The sequence below is a fragment of the Lissotriton helveticus genome, chromosome 1_1 (assembly GCF_964261635.1).
Source record: "Lissotriton helveticus chromosome 1_1, aLisHel1.1, whole genome shotgun sequence".
NCBI lineage: Eukaryota > Metazoa > Chordata > Amphibia > Caudata > Salamandridae > Lissotriton > Lissotriton helveticus.
The window spans coordinates 1,704,224,945-1,704,242,389 of NC_136057.1; the positions used below are offsets into that span (position 1 = coordinate 1,704,224,945).

The window sequence follows — 17,445 nt, forward strand, 5'->3', positions numbered from 1 at the left end:
TCGCTTCCTGCAGGGAGCGTATCTGCATCAGTCGATTCTGCCACCTGAAGATGATCCTGAAGGGGTGCCCCCAGGAATATGCGATGTTGCGTTCCCGCAGAAGGGAAGTCACCGGTCGAAAATCCCTCCTCTTTTGAAGTGTAGATGCCGCTAGGTCCTGAAAAAGTTGAGGATGATGTTCCCGAAATTGCAGCGAATATATGGCCTTATATTGCAGATTCGCCACTTGTCGCTTGATAACGATTTGTGGATATTAGCGTATGTCTTTTGGATCTGGAAGCGGCGCTCGCCACGGGTACATCCGGTCTCGTTTTTTCGTTTGGACCAATGTAAATCGTTATCAAGCGACAAGTGACGAATCTGCAATATAAGGCGAACCACGGGGAAGGTGACCCCTTTAAAAATATAAGGGCCCCGCACGAAACAAAGTGAGGAAATATCCGATAACCAGGGAAGTCAGATTTCAAGCAGACAAACTAAGGAAGAAACATTCTATAAATCCTTCTTATAAAAAACAAGCATTTACAATGCAATGGTTTTGCCTTTGTTAAAGTTAGAGCTATTGGCATTGCTCTTGACACTCTGAAGCTCCACTCTGAAGCTCCACTCTGCACTCTGAAGCTCCACTCTGCAGCTCCACTCTGCAGCTCCACTCTGAAGCTCCACTCTGAAGCTCCACTCTGCAGCTCCACTCTGCAGCTCCACTCTGCAGCTCCACTCTGCAGCTCCACTCTGCAGCTCCACTCTGCAGCTCCACTCTGAAGCTCCACTCTGCAGCTCCACTCTGAAGCTCCACTCTGAAGCTCCACTCTGAAGCTCCACTCTGAAGCTCCACTCTGAAGCTCCACTCTGAAGCTCCACTCTGAAGCTCCACTCTGAAGCGCCACTCTGAAGCGCCACTCTGAAGCGCCACTCTGAAGCTCCACTCTGAAGCTCCACTCTGCACTCTGAAGCGCCACTCTGAAGCGCCACTCTGAAGCTCCACTCTGAAGCTCCACTCTGCACTCTGAAGCGCCACTCTGAAGCGCCACTCTGAAGCTCCACTCTGAAGCGCCACTCTGCACTCTGAAGCGCCACTCTGAAGCGCCACTCTGAAGCTCCACTCTGAAGCGCCACTCTGCACTCTGAAGCGCCACTCTGAAGCGCCACTCTGCACTCTGAAGCGCCACTCTGCACTCTGAAGCGCCACTCTGAAGCGCCACTCTGAAGCTCCACTCTGCACTCTGAAGCGCCACTCTGAAGCGCCACTCTGAAGCTCCACTCTGAAGCTCCACTCTGCACTCTGAAGCGCCACTCTGAAGCGCCACTCTGAAGCTCCACTCTGCACTCTGAAGCGCCACTCTGAAGCGCCACTCTGAAGCTCCACTCTGCACTCTGAAGCGCCACTCTGAAGCGCCACTCTGAAGCTCCACTCTGCACTCTGAAGCGCCACTCTGAAGCGCCACTCTGAAGCTCCACTCTGAAGCTCCACTCTGCACTCTGAAGCGCCACTCTGAAGCTCCACTCTGAAGCTCCACTCTGCACTCTGAAGCTCCACTCTGCACTCTGAAGCTCCACTCTGCACTCTGAAGCTCCACTCTGCACTCTGAAGCTCCACTCTGCACTCTGAATCTGCACTCTGAAGCTCCACTCTGCACTCTGAATCTGCACTCTGAATCTGCACTCTGAAGCTCCACTCTGAAGCTCCACCACTCTGCACTCTGCACTCTGAAGCTCCACTCTGAAGCTCCACCACTCTGCACTCTGCACTCTGAAGCTGCACTCTGAAGCTCCACTCTGCACTCTGAAGCTCCACTCTGCACTCTGAAGCTCCACTCTGCACTCTGAAGCTCCACTCTGCACTCTGAAGCTCCACTCTGAAGCTCCACTCTGAAGCTCCACTCTGAAGCTCCACTCTGAAGCTCCACTCTGAAGCTCCACTCTGAAGCTCCACTCTGAAGCTCCACCACTCTGCACTCTGCACTCTGAAGCTCCACTCTGAAGCTCCACCACTCTGCACTCTGCACTCTGAAGCTCCACTCTGAAGCTCCACTCTGCACTCTGCACTCTGAAGCTGCACTCTGAAGCTCCACTCTGCACTCTGAAGCTCCACTCTGAAGCTCCACTCTGAAGCTCCACCACTCTGCACTCTGCACTCTGAAGCTCCACCACTCTGCACTCTGCACTCTGAAGCTCCACTCTGAAGCTCCACTCTGAAGCTCCACTCTGAAGCTCCACTCTGAAGCTCCACTCTGAAGCTCCACTCTGAAGCTCCACTCTGAAGCTCCACTCTGAAGCTGCACTCTGAAGCTCCACTCTGAAGCTGCACTCTGAAGCTGCACTCTGAAGCTCCACTCTGCACTCTGAAGCTCCACTCTGCACTCTGAAGCTCCACTCTGCACTCTGAAGCTCCACTCTGCACTCTGAAGCTCCACTCTGCACTCTGAAGCTCCACTCTGCACTCTGAAGCTCCACGGCCCTACGTGTGCCTTGTTTAATTGGTCTTGTCGTTCTTTGATTTTTATTGGATGTTTTTATGTGTTGTCGATCTAATATTTGCAGTTTGTCACACACATCGTGCAGGTAAGCAGGATCAAGGGCAGGACGTAGATGCGGGGGGGGGGGGGACCAGCGCGGGTGAGCCCGAGGGATCAAGGTCAAGGGCAGGATGACAAGGGACAGAGGGCGGCAGGCAGCAACGGCGGGTGAGCTCGGGCAGAGAAAGGGCAGGATGAGGTGGGTTGGGTAAGCGCTGACCAAGCAGCGCCAGTGCACCTTAGCGGGCCCCGCACCTTTCACGAGCACTGACTCAGCTCCCTGGGGTCTTCACTCCCGTAGGTCACCACCACGCGTGCTCTCACAGCCCGAGCTACCTGTCACACACGGAAGAGCGAGGGATCGTGGACTTTACTCCCCCTTTGAGCCCGGGGAGAGCGAGAGCCGCTCTTGGCACTGATGCCTCCGGCGTGATCATTGGGCTATCAGGAGCAGCCCCCGTGATGCTGCTGTCACTGACTGATCGCCCCCACACCTGATGTGTGGGTTGCAGAGTATTTTGTTGTGCACGCTTAACATTCTATGGTGCATAAATTGATGTGTTTTGTTTTATTTCTGACTGTTTCCGTGTAATGAAGACTCTCGTTAATGTTGCATCAGAGAGAAGCGGGAGGGGGCGGGAAAGGGGGAGGAGAGAGCTGACGACGGCCGGCCGGAGCAGAAGACGGGCACCAAAACAAGCGGGAGGGGGCGGGAAAGGGGGAGGAGAGACGCTGACGACGGCCGGCCGGAGCACGAAGGCGGGCACCAGGAAACAAGCGGGAGGGGGAGCAAGGGAGGTGCCGGCAATGCCGGAACAGAATCGGGGGCGTTCCCGGCGTCGCGTGACGTCGGCAAAAGCCAAAGAATGTCGGGAACGCCCCCGTGTCTGGTCCGGCATTGACGGACAGGCCCCTCGTCCAATGGCAAGGCTCCATTTACGGAGCCAGCCAATGAATGAGGAGGGCCGACCCAAAGCACACTACAATTCTCATCAGGTTTTCGCCTGCGCGAAAAAGATGCGCAGAGCGCATCTTTTTGGCGAGGCAAAACCTAAAAACGATCGGAACGGAGCGAAAGTTGAACCGTTCCCATCCTATGCCAGGCGGTGTGTGGAAATTGACCAACACTGCGAATTCTAAACAGTATCCCTAAATAAAGCAAGGATTTCTGTTAATTGAATCAGATGACCCCAAATGAAACTGTCCTGATGAAGGTGTAGCTATATCCACGGGCTGATACACCGAAACGCGTCAACGCCTTTTGTCTCTTTATGAATTCAAGCCCCTAGGACTCAGGATATTTTGCATATTGTAATACCGGAGATTCTAGCATATCACTGTGTAGGCTGTTGAATCAGATTATCTATGAAAATATTAGGTATTTTTTCTGCATGTGGGGTTTTCTCCTTTCCTTTGTCTATCTTTTCTGCTTTAATGATGAAAGTATGTTGATAATTTAGAAATTGTGTATCTTTTCATTTATTTGTACTGTATAGTTCAACATGAAAATATCTAGTTGTTTTTAAATTTATTGTTTAGAGTGTTACTTTTTTACATTTTATGTTTTCAGTAAAATTGAATTCATACTGAAATTTTAACAAAGATGTTTTTTAATAAAAAGACGGTGAACGTTACAAACTAGTCTGTGACCAGTGATCTCAATATTATTCTTGGTATATATACTGTTAACGAGTGTTAAAGTAGCCCTATATATCAACCTCTCCAGGGATTGTTCTTTGACTTTACATTGTCCCTAGTACCCTGTTCCCTGGAACGTGTGGGGTCTTCTCTCAATTTATTAATAAATCACTTCACTCAGCTCTTGGGCATAAATCTCATTAAGTCTTTGGTGGTGCTCCCACAAGCTGAGAAAAGAGGGAGTTTGAGCCAAAGCCTTTTCCAACTACCTGTTGTGATATATTTGATTCGATGGGACTAGAACATAAGATAAAAATAACCACAGTATAGAGTGCTTTAAATCCTTAGATTATAACTGAAATTATTGTCTTAGAAATGGAGTTTACTGGAGTTGAAAAATAACTACCTGGTAAGTGTGATTTAAAGGTTGTATGTCAATACAACGCGGTGTTTACTCTGCACTACCATTACAACGCTGATTTTACAACGCAAGTCGTTACCACGACTTGCGCTGTAGGGTGCTGGACTTAGGAATAGTAAGATTTACTATTCCAACACCAGCCTACGTACAGTAGGGAAGGTGTTGGAATAGTAAATCTACTATTCCTTAGCCTAGAGCACCCTCCAGCGCAAGTCGTGTTAACGACTTGCGTTGTAAAACCATCCTTGTAATGGTAGTGCGGTGTAAACACCGCGTCGTAATGGATGTTCCCCAATTTAAAACCTGTTCTCCCAGAGCAAGCCAGGTTGCATTTCTCCCAAGTGTTTCATCCCTCCCTAATGTTTAGATGAATAATCTTCAAAAAATCTTTTGACAGTTAGAAAGTTAACTGCCTCAGCCCTTGGCCATCAACTTAGTCTTTAATTCGACTATTTTTCAGAAGTGTTCGACTATCCCAGTGCAATGACAGTGTTCAATTCAATCCTTTCCTATCACTTTAAGTCAATGGTCTTCAAACTTTGTGACACTTGGCCCCCATGAGCAAAACCATTTTGGAGTCAAGCCCCTCTCAAACCTTGAAAGGGATATAGAGAAGCAAGAGTAGGTATGTTACTAAACAGGGATGGATTTTGGGTTGAGGTGAGGAACCGTCTATTTCTGGACCAAGCTGAGCTTGCTCTAGTTGTGTTGAAGTGAGGAGCTGTTAGTATGTGGACACAGCTTAGCCTATAGCAGTGCTGAGACAAGGATCACCCAACTGGTGAGCTTTGAATGGTAGAAGTCCCGTTCATCCAAGGGACATACAGAGTTCTTCAGTGTATAATGGACTCATAGGCTTCTCCCGCACGGTAAACGTCGTTTACAACGCGGTGTTTACACCGCACGACCTTTACCACGCTGCCATTACAACGCAAGCCGTTACTACGACTTGCGCTGGATGGCGCTGTTGGTTAAGGAATATTGTAATTTTATATTCCAACACCTTCCCTACTGTTACGTGGGCTGGTGTTGGAATAGAAAATTATAATAATCCTCAATCCGCGCCCTCCAACGCAAGTCGTTTTAACGACTTGTGTTGTAAAATCCGCGATGTAAAGTACCGCGATCAAAATGATCGCGTTGTACTATCATACATCCTCCCGCACCAGCCACCACTACCTTACAGGAGCTGTAGAAAGTAAAACCAGCTTTTACAGGGGATGGAACACTGATCTCAGGGACAGGCTGGACTATTGGACACTGGGAGAGCTTGGGATTATGGGCACCCACTTCAGAGGTGATTGAAAAGATGAAGGTGGGGATGGGGGTGGGGCTGGGGAATAATGAGGATGGGAGAAAACAGGAGGATGTATGTGCTACTGTTTTTCACTTCTTTGCCTCACAGTGCCCTGCCTCAGAAACTTGTTCAGGAGGCATTTGAGGGGCAGGAATACCCCTGCTCAGTGTTGAGAAGATGGAGGAGAGAACATTGTAGGGCCAGGGAGGTGAAGATTAGATGAAGCATGGGCAAGGCCAGGGTGTGGTGGCGTCAGGTTAAGGTAGCATTGTGCAACAAGATGAAAAAGAGGCATGTGAATGAAAGCAAACATGTTTTATGTCTGAGATTTACTTTACTCCTAGTCAGCGTTTTCAGAACATAATTTTTCAAAAATCAAACAAAACTGCATTTTCATACAAGAGGGACTCTTGAAAGAAAATCAGAAAAGATGTAAGTTGACTGATACGTGTTTTGTTCTAAAGATCTAAAAAAACATTAAAATGTGTGAAAAAGAAACCACTTAAGCTCCTTAGAAGCTGAGTTCTCTTGATTGCCCGCACTTGTGTGTGTAAGCCCTAAGTTTCCTTTGAGGTTTTCTCCTCAGCAATGGACTTTTTCAATCGCCGCATAGGCTGAGCATGATTGTCTATTTATTCTATTGGGCATTTTCTTGACCCGAGGGGAGGGGGTTCCGTGGGGGTTGGAGCCATTGGGGGCCATATTTGTAGGCCAACGGCAATAGCCTACATCTCCAGCTCCCAGATTTAAGGCAGCATGCACAGACGGAACAAAACAAGGAAGATAGCATTTGGAAAGAGACAGAAAGGTAGCAGGGACAGGTTTCAACATTTGGCCCGGGCTGCTTTCAGATCTCAGTCTGTTCCTGCTTACCGAGTTCACAGCATTCCTGCAATGAGGTTTAGGTCTAAAAGGAGCATTTCCAGTAGGAAGAACTTCCTTTATAAGACCACAAAATATAGAACGAGAAGAATAGGCTACAAAATGGTGTGAAGAAAACTGCCAGCGAGTTTCTTGCCGGTCTCGTGCACTGCTGTGGGTGTGAAGCTATGCCCCATTCACAAGACTCCATGCCCCCTTGGGGTGGGCGCCCCAAAGTTTGAAGACCACTGCTTTATATGTTAATGCTTTTACTACAAAGTGTCACACGGCCACCTTCAATCAGGAGGGCACTGCCATGTTGGGTTAGCCCAGTTAGGAGCTGTGTTTAGTGGGAATTAACCAAATGCTACACAGCCTAACCCATGCCCAGCTGGACTGAATAACCAGCAGACTATTTGCAAATCTCGCCCGTGAAGAGCTCTTCCTGTCACCAAATCTGTGTAACGGGTAACATCGACTGTGCACAAAGGGCCGTAGCTTGGTCAGTAAAATGGGGGGGGGGGGGGGCGATTGAGCTTCAGATTTCCCTACAATCACTCTGGCATGTAATGTTGAAATACATTATATGACAAACAGGGCGCATAAGAGGGGCTTAAGAAGCAGTGTAAAGGGAGAGGAATACGGATTAATAAGAGTACTAAATGAAAGAAAAACAATATTTTGTAAACATTTTTTTTGTTTAGGGCTTTCAAAACAGATGAGAGTGTGTGTGTGTGTATGCAAAAATCACAGGTGAAATCCGACAGACATCTCACCATACCTGACTAAAAGCACCTGCACCCAACCATTCATCTGAAAATACATTTATGAGTGGGGTGTAACACCCTAAACACCGCCCCTGAAGCTACGCCCCTGTGTGCACTATCCTGCAAATACTGTCCTGAAAATGACATGCATGTGTCTTCGGGACGCCGGGGGGGAACTACTGATGAGGCAGCCCACATTGCAGCAACACCGCAATACACAACATACATTCATTTTGCATTATGAAAGCAGAAAGGACTAGTGACCCCCAAACAAGCCCGCCCACCTGTGTACTTACCTTGCGTAGGAGACATTCTAACTCGGTGCTGCTGGACAGCCGATGGGTAGTTATCCCCACTCTCCTCTGGGTGAGTTCCATAGCTGAGACCACGTAAGGATGAATGGGACATCCCTTGAGGGCTCATGGGGCCCGACGGAGGGGAGTAGCGTTCGCCTGTGCAAGATCGCATCTCAGGGGGAGACAGGCATGGAGGGCGGGCAGGTGCTCTGCCATAATCCGGACTGTTACAGAAGGATGGCTGTGGGCACTGGGGTGATAAATAACTGAAAGGTCCATGCCCAGCGGCCATTACTGGGTAGCCAGGGGTATATCGTCCTTCAGCAAACCTGGCGAAGTGGTAAGGGTCTAGATGGGCCTTGGGATGAGGGGGGTATGCATGTCCAAAAAGAGGTGGCATCTTAGTATGAGCAGGATCAAAATCGAAGACAGGTGTGTCATGGTGCCCTCGCACATGTTGTCCATAAGCAGTCGCGGGCATAAGCAGAGACCCTGGTTGCGCTGGATGCCCGGCGCGAGAGAGCTGGTGGAGGACAGCAGAGTTCATGTTATCGTGGGACCACATCTCTGATGACGGTGGAATAGCTTCCCGGTCCAAACGCAGCCCGTAAAAGGTTGCGGCAGAGAGGCTCATCTCGTCATGGGCAGCTTTTGTTTGGCAGTCCTGACACGGGCACACTGGTGGCAGTTTTGGTGGCTCCAGGTTTCGCAGAGGGTGTCCGTCCATAAATACAAGCTCTCTGTAGTTGGAAGGCTTGTACATATGCCCTTGGTGATCCCGCAAGCTGGTCCTCCTTTGAGGGCTCTGAGGTCGCATCTCATTGCCTAAGTGGCACTGCTGTGTGGCGGTGCCCTCTGATTGGGAACGGTATACCCGTCTCTTCTCCACCTGTGTATAGCTGTCTCCAGGCTGGACCTGGGAGCAGTCTTCATGGTGAAGAGGGGAGTGGTGGTTTTGGTGGAGACCATTAATTCCATTGATGCCATAGGGCTGTCTCCTTCGTTCCAGGGTGCCATCTGGCATGTCATAAAGACCGTTCGGGGCCCTCTCGGGACTGTGTGTGCACCTGGGGTCCAGGCAGCTCTGTGAGTGGTACCCAATTCTGCAGGAGCAGTGGCGGGAGAGGACAGCTCTCTTCCCAGGATATGCACCCAGCATCCCACAGTGACCCATCTCCGTCAGTTCGTCATCCAAGATGGCTGTCTCCCTCTCAGTGAGGCCGCTGCGACTGCCTCCTTCCCTCTGGCAGGCTGTCTCTGTGTGTGGTTGGGCTTCAAGTTTGTCTCGGACCCCAAAACCTCCCAGAAGCCGCTCCAGCTCCTCCTTTTCAGCTGGAGTGGGCAACGTCTTGCTTTGGGGCACAGGATCGTCCATCCTCTCTGTTATTGTGGAGGAATGGCCTGAGTCGCTGCTGATGGACATCAATCGGTGATTCTGCTCCGAGCCACCAGCACTGCTAGGGCTGCTGGGGCTGGGTGGCATGCTCAGACTCCGTTTCTTCCTCACTTTGGCGTACAAGCTCCCATCGATGGGACCCCGGGTGTGGGCTAGATCTGGAAATAGAAATGGCACAGAACAAACTCTAGTTACTACTCAGAGATTCAGCATTGATTAAGTAGCAGCTAAACTGTTAGGTATTGGTGAAAAACGAGGCACATGGATAATTAATCAACCGTACTAGAGACTTTGCAGGTGCACAGTTTCTTTATATAGTTCAGATGCAGAAGATCAGTGCATTTGTCAGGGTGGGCTGCTTATATGGAACATTATACAAACTCTACTTATGATGCGTGCATAGAATATTTGTGTTTTAGGGGTTTGTAATTGAATATGATCAAATTGTACATAATCAACACTATTATATATGTATTTTTGTACATTTATGGTTTTATAAAGCCGAAATAAAGAGTGATGATGGGGAATATAATATCTAGATTGCCAGCAAAAGATCCAAATGGTGCATTTTTCCTTGTTAACCTGCCCCTCTGCAGATCTAGGAGAAAGAGGTGTACACAAACACAGTAAATTCTTGTCTAGCATGCAAAGGAGTTGAATATGCTAACGTGTGCTAAAATTTGCCTCATCAATTTAGAGGTCTGCAATCATTCACTCAACACAGACTTCGGAGAGATTATAGAAAATGGATACGTACAGATTAGCCCGTCTGGCTGTTAATAAGTCAAACAAGTGATTGTTTTCTGTTCACACTTTCATCGCACCCACAGAATGTTAAATGGCGGCACTTGACGAGGGACACGCTGGCATCTTGCGCAAGCCACAGGAGGCGGGTTGTGCTGATAAGTCTAAAAAAACATGTTCTGAAATGTCTACGATTGCTGGACTATCCCCTCGGTGGACACTGTGATAGAAAGCATTCTGGGATACCAGCACCATTGATGACCCCACCCAGATATTTCCAGAAACAGTCCCCCGAACTGAGAAATATTTTGATTTGCATTCTACAGAGCAGAGGTATGGGGCACACCACGCGCTGAATTATCTCCTGCCACCTAAACATTCATTTTCTTGCATTGGATCTTTCTTAGATGCACATGCTTGAATCATTTCCTGTTGTTAAGGTGGGTATCTCATCAGACTTTCACCTTAACAACAAGGAATAATTCAAGAGTGAGCATTTATGAAGGATACCCCAGCTGGAGTAGAGTATTTACAGGTAGGTAATGTTTTTTATTTCTCCTGCATTGGATCTTTCATAGATTCACATGCTTTAGTCATTCCCCTTCTTTGTGGGAGGATAGAGAATGATTCAATCTCGTGCATCCATGAAAAGTAGTAAAGCTGCTGAACTGTAGTGACAGGTTATTAACTTTTTCTTACATTAACCCAGACAATGATACTCTTTTTATAAAGCATAGGGTGCATACCTGTGACCTGGAGGTGGGCACAGCTCTGTAAAGCTGGTGATCAACACACTGAGATATCTTACATATTGTTCTGGGGGTAAACACACTGCTACTGAAATTCTGGATACTGCACATCCATCCTTTTCTTTTCCTGTTCTCTTCTGGGGGCGAGGGAAAGATTTGACTGGACTACACTGACTATGGGTACGTTGGGTAGGAACCACCCTGCTGAGGGGAATGAATGCAACACACAGGGATTCACGGTTGTGTGGTTAACAATAATAAAATTCCAGGCCAGGACTATCAACAGGATGTCAGGTGTATACATGAAAGGAAAACAGAATCATGCGATAGGTGCCTGTATGTTAATATACATCTTTGCTGCCTGCACATGTGGGGGATGTAAGCCCCCTCCTCATCTCTCTGTCAATATCAGCACGGTGTATTTTGCTTTTTGGAGGCCATGAGTAATACTGGGTGGTACTCTCTTAATTAGTACTTGTGTGTATGATGCTTACACTAGGGAGAGGTGTGGCGCAGCGGCCAGGGCGACTGACGCTGGAATCTGGGGACCACGGTTCGATCCCCGGCTCCGGCGGCAGGTTAGCCCAGCACCATGTGACTCTGGGCAATAGCTCGCTTAATCTTCCCGACGGCCCCCAGCGCCTAGAGACCCTTACGGGTGATTGTGCGCTTTACAAATGTGGACTGAAGCTAAATAAACTGAATAAGGGGGACTGAAGACTGCAACACTGATAGCAGAATCTACAGCCATCTGTGCTAGGTGAAATGCTTCTCGGTCTCTGAGCCCATGTAGGAGTCTTTCTTTTATCTCTACAGGCAGGGCAGTACCCAATCTTTTCACTGCATCCATGAGAGGTGCTCTGTAGTGCACCCTCACTGTCTGTGAATCGAAGTAGATTTATCCACAAAAGGAAAGAGCCAAGAGACAGGATATTATATATCCTGTCCATATTATATTGTTATTAACTACAAGCAGCCCGAGAGGAGGGTGCGTGTACTTTCAACGGTTTGACTCACCTTTTCTTTCGACCACCAGGGAAGCAAAAGGTAGTCTTTAGGGGTTAATTGAGCGCCAACTTACTTTTCCTTCGCACAGTCCAATGGAAAGATGATCCCATATTGCGTCCTGCAAAACTTTTGTCCTGACGGGCAGGATAAGCAACAGGGGCTTTGCCCTTGAGGGACTGCGCCAAGCGGGCTGTAGGTAATGTGATTTCCTGGTCTAGGTTCATAGCAGGAAATGTATAGGCGGTGGGTGTCGGAAGTAGTGGGAAGGGCGAAGCCCATCCAGAGGAAGTCTGGACTGCTTTTAGCTAATGGCATCCAATTCTGCTATTTTCTTGTGTGACAGGCACGGGCTCAGTAAAGTGGGAAAAGTGGAAGCCATCTCAGACTTATTCCCACTTTACTCTGAAACACAAGCTTCTCCTGAGGCACAATCACGGAGCACCACCCACATTGCGGGGTTTGAAAATGTATCTGTGCCATTTTGATTATTGATGTAGGTTTGAGTGCTAGGATATGAACACTTTCACACTTTAGTTGTGCACACCTCGAAACCTGGGGAGATGTCTGTGAGCTAGATTGACCCTAATAAAAGGGTAGTCATAGTAAAACTCCCAGAGCTAGATCCAGAGGTGAGCATGCAAATATGAAAATTGACTCCTGGTGTACGAAAGTGCCTCCTTTTGACCCCTGCAGGTGAGAGCCCACACTGTCAGAGGCCAGAAACAATGCCTGCTCTAGAGAAAGGTGTTCACACCTCCTTCAGCAGGATGGCTAGTGTTTTAGCATATCAACGCGATAAGCGTCAAAGTTTCTACCGCCTTTGATATGCAACCCTGGCTATCCCCATACCTGGGAGATGCCACCCCCTGCCCTGAGGCCCATTTGGCACCAGGACAGGAGGGAAAATTAGCTAGTCAGAAGGCATTTTCAGTCTCAAGCTAGTTACACCACTAGGGTTCCACCATCTTATGCTGTGCTCAGCTCTGACGAACACTTGCACTTTCAGATCCACACCGATCCCAACACCACCCTCAGAGGAACCCTCGTCTACAGACCCCCCGGACCCTGGGCACTGTTCAGCTATGCCATCACCGACATCGTCAGCACGCACACCCTAGCATCCACAGACTACATCCTCCTCAGAGACCTGAACTTCCACCTGGAGAACGCCAACAACAGCAACTCCACCACCCTGCTCGACAACCTCGCCACCCCCGGACTCAAACAGCTTGTCACGACACCCACCCACTCCGCCGGACACACCCTCGACGCCATCTTTTCCACAAGCAACCACGTCACCTTCAACCACACCACTGAACTCCACTGGACCGACCACCGCTGCGTCCACTTCTCCTTCGAGAAACTCACCATGCACATCCACCTGCAACAAATCCCCCACCGCAGCTGGAACAAGGTCACAGAAGACCAGCTAATCACCACCCTCACCCGAGACCCACAAACCGACTCCACCGACACCAACACGGCCGCCTGCTACTTCGGAAAATAAATCGACGACTGCGCCAACACTTTCGCCCCGATCAAGAAACCCTCAAAAGGACGCACCGACAGAGGGCCATCTGGTTCACCACCGAACTCCAGGCATCCAGGCAGACCTGCCGAAGACTAGAGAAGAAGTGGCGCCATGAACAGACACCGGACAACCACGCAGCCTTCAAGAACACCAGGCGCAAGCACCACCAACTCATTCGAACCACCAAATGGACCTCCTTCAAAGAACGCATCAACGACAACGCGCACAACAGCAAAGAGCTCTTAAACATCGTGAAGCAACTCGCCAACCCCAGCTCCAGCGCCAACGACATTCCACCATCGCAAGACCTCTGCAACTCCCTAGCCACCTTCTTTCACTGCAAGATCACAGACATCCATGACAGCTTCAACACCCAAACCCCCCCCGACAGCCGCCGACACCTCAGACTCACCGCCCCCCAGCCACACCAGCCTCCTGCTCTCGTGGAACCACGTCAGCGATGACAACACCATCAAAATCATGAAGAACATCCACTCCGGCTTACCATCGGACCCCTGCCCTCACCACTTCTTCAACAAAGCGAGCCCCTTCATCGCACCCCAACTCTGTTACATCGTCAACAGCTCCTTCGACACCACCACCTTCCTGGAGAGCTGGAAACACTCTGAGATCAAAGTCCTACTCAAGAAGCCCAAGGCAAACACAAAGGACCTCAAGAACTTTTGACCCATCTCCCTGCTCCCGTTCCCAACGAAAGTCATCAAAAAGATTGTCAACAGCCAACTGACCCGCTTCCTTGAGGAGAACAACACCCTGGACCCGTCCCAATCCGGACTCCACAACAACCACAGCACCGAAACTGCCCTCATCGCCGCCACTGATGACATCAGGACCCTGCTGGACAACGGAGAAACCGCGGCCCTCATCCTCCTGGACCTTTTGGCCTCCTTCGACACCGCCTGCCACCACACCCTACGCACATGCCTCCACAACGCAGGGATCTGTGACAAAGCCCTGGATTGGACCACCTCCTTCCTCACGGGCAGAACCCTGAGTGTCCGCCTCCCTCCATTACGATCTAAAGACACCAAGATCATCTGCGGCGTACCCAAAGGATCATTCCTCAGCCCAACATTCTTCAACGTCTACATGGACACCGCTCACCCACATAGCCCGATCGCATGACCTCAACATCATCTCATACGCCGACGATACCCAGCTGATCCTCTCCCTCACCAAGGCCCCCACCACCGCCAAAACCAACCTCCACGAAGGAATGAAGGCCGTAGCCGAATGGATGAAGAACAGCCGGCTGAAACTGAACTCGGACAAGACGGAGGTCCTCATCCTCAGCTCCACACCCTCTGCCTGGGACAACTCCTGGTGGCCGGCCATGCTGGGAGCTGCCCCGACCCCCACCGACCACACACGCAACCTGGGGTTCATACTGGACTCTTCACTTTCAATGATCCAGCAAGTCAAAGCCATCTCCTCCTGCTTCAACACCCTCCACATGCTACGCAAGATCTACAGATGGATCCCCACCAGAACCAGAAGGACGGTCACCCAGGCCTTCGTCAGCAGCAGGCTGGACTACGGCAATGCCCTCTATGCAGTAACCAAGGCCAAACTACAGAAAAGACTTCATCAAATACAGAACGCCTCCGCACGCCTCATCCTCGACATCCCCCACCACAGCCACATCACTACCCACCTGAGAGACCTGCACTGGCTCCCCGTCAACAAGAGGATCACCTTCAAGCTCCTCACCCACGCTCACAAAGCACTCCACCACGCCGGACCAACATACCTCAACAAACAACTCACCTTCTACACCCCGAACTGCCAGCTTCACTCCGCTGACCTCGCCCTCACCGCTGTTCCACGCATCCACCGAACGACCTCCGGCAGTGGATCGTTCTCCCACCTTGCCGCCAAGACATGGAACAACCTCCCCATCCACCTGCGACAGACCCAGGACCTGCAGACCTTCAGGAGACTTCTCAAGACCTGGCTGTTCGAGCAGTAGCAGCACCTCCCCCTGCGCCTTGAGACCCTCACGGGTGAGTAGTACGTTCTACAAATGTTTGATTAATTGATTGATCTTGTTTTTAGTGAAATTAGGAACTCTGTCTCATGTTTATGCCCACTCTCCCCAGAAAGTGGTCATATAGGGAGTGTAGTCACCTATTGGGTAGGTAGCCCATTCACTAATACCATACACTCCCCTTAACACACCTAAATTCAGTAGTAGCCCCCTGGCACTAGGAACTCAGGATTCATCTACTGGGAATAGAAGAAGTGCCAAGAAGAGATGAAAACAAAGGAACTGTGGACCAGCCCCCAATCTTGAGCCAAACGCTACCTGCCTGCTGCTATCCCGACAGTTGCAAAGGCCCGATTTGTCCTGCAGCTATGCATCCTCCTAAAGCCTCGGCGGGCGGGCAGCCCTTCGCCAACCAGTCCGCATCTCACTTGAAGTGGAGAAGACACGTCCCTGCAGTCACCAACCAAATCCGCCTGGTACACTGTTCTAACCACCAGGTCGGCCAAGGAAGCACACCCCAGGATAAGGACTTTGTAGTTCACAGAGGTCAGTCCTGTCTCCCGGGCAAGTGTTGAGCCGCTAGACCCTCCAGAAGCCCTCCAGCACCAATACCCTCAGTACCAGAGCCCTTGCAGCAGCCAAGGCTTGTTAAGTGTTCAGTCATGCCAAGACCGCCCTACTGATGAGGGACGTCAGCATCACCGAGGCCAGCACAGAGAGTGGTCCTGCTGTCCTGTTTGCCCCCCATCACCAGGTCGACCCCAAGAGAGCCTGCAACGCAAGTGACCTGCCAGACAAAACACCTCTGCACCTGAGCCACACAGCCTGAGTTCGAGCCAACCGACAGTGGCCTCTTGCTCCAGAGACACTCAAGCGCTGAGCCCCCCCTTTGGGTTTTGCCGCACTTGTCTGGAATTTCCCACTTACAGCCTTTTTCTTGTTACAGGTTTCTCCATTAACTTTAACTGGTAGGGTTCGAGGCTACCATCGCAATCAGCACCTCTGCACCCAGACACACCAGGGCAGGTAAATCCGAACTGCTGGTGGTTCTTTGGGCCTTGGCCCCTAAACACAGTATGTCCAGAAGAATAACCCTGAGAATTGTCTGTAAGTGTGCCTATACAGTGAATATTTCTGCAATAGGATAGTATTACCTTGCTCAAGGCTCATGCATCAAATCTGACAGTTGTGAACTTCTACTATTTTTCCTGTATAAATCCCTAATGTCTAAAAAACGTATCTGATTCCAATGATCTTGGGAGTCAAAAATTATATAAACATCTGTTTAATTTCTAAAGTGATCTCGAGTTTCTTCTTGAGTGTGTGTCTCATTTATTGACTCTGTGTGTACAAATGCTTAACACTACCCTTTGGTAAGCCTGAACTTCTCGCCCACACTACCACACAGGACAGCATTTGGGATTATTAAATTAAGCCCTGTCAATAAGGGTCGTCTAAACTTTTTGCATAGTGTACCTAATTTAGGTACACTACATAGAAAGCCAGCTTCCTACACCGGGCAGGCTCAAGAACTGTGCTGCACTCTCTGTAATACGTGGTAGTACACTCTGCCTGCTTAACAACTATGTGTGCCTGCCATTATTCTACACAAGGCCCTTCACGATATCCAGATCTGTTTTAACAGCTAAACATAGGTGATACCGTCTACACTTAACAGGCTTGAGTACTGCCAACTCGTACCTTAAATTACCCAGAATATCCTAGGGCGTGCCTTTCTCCCAGTGACCTCTTTTGCTACCTTTCACCCGCAAAAGTCAGGCTCAAAATTTCTGCCCCCTCCAGGGCCCATGCAGTACCTTCCTGGCTGTCCTCATGGCGGACGTTGAAGTTTTCATATGAATCATATCGGATCAGGGGGTCTGTGATGTTGTAGTCCACCGTCACGTCTGGATCATTGCGGAAGGTCTCCCTGCCTTTTCGGGAAGGAGAACAAGTGTTAGCAGTGGATGAGATCAGGAAGATAAGGATGGTGCAGGGTTCAAAGAGGAGGGAAAAAGGGAAGAGGATAGGTCAAGAAATGTAGGATTATGGAAAGGACTTGCAGGGAGAGCGTTTGACAAAGATTTTGACAGAAATGAAAGACTAAGATAGGAGTAAAGAGAGAAAAGTATTGACAATATCACTTGGCATTGATATTTGCTGAAATAAGGGGCTCTACAGAGGAGATCTTCGGGGGCTGTACAGAGGGGATC

The 17,445-nt window shown here is 49.6% G+C and overlaps 1 protein-coding gene across 1 annotated transcript in view; it reads right to left on the reverse strand.

Annotated features, from left to right (window-relative positions):
- The window catches only part of TNS2 (tensin 2), a 345,025-nt gene that overhangs the window by 95,940 nt on the left and 231,640 nt on the right, over positions 1-17,445 (reverse strand). Inside the window, exons 17-18 of the mRNA XM_078689072.1 lie at positions 17,050-17,166; positions 7,797-9,350 (exon numbers count right to left, since the gene is read on the reverse strand). Of these exons, the coding sequence (XP_078545198.1) occupies positions 7,797-9,350; positions 17,050-17,166 (1,671 nt within the window). The remainder of the gene's footprint in view (positions 1-7,796; positions 9,351-17,049; positions 17,167-17,445) is intronic.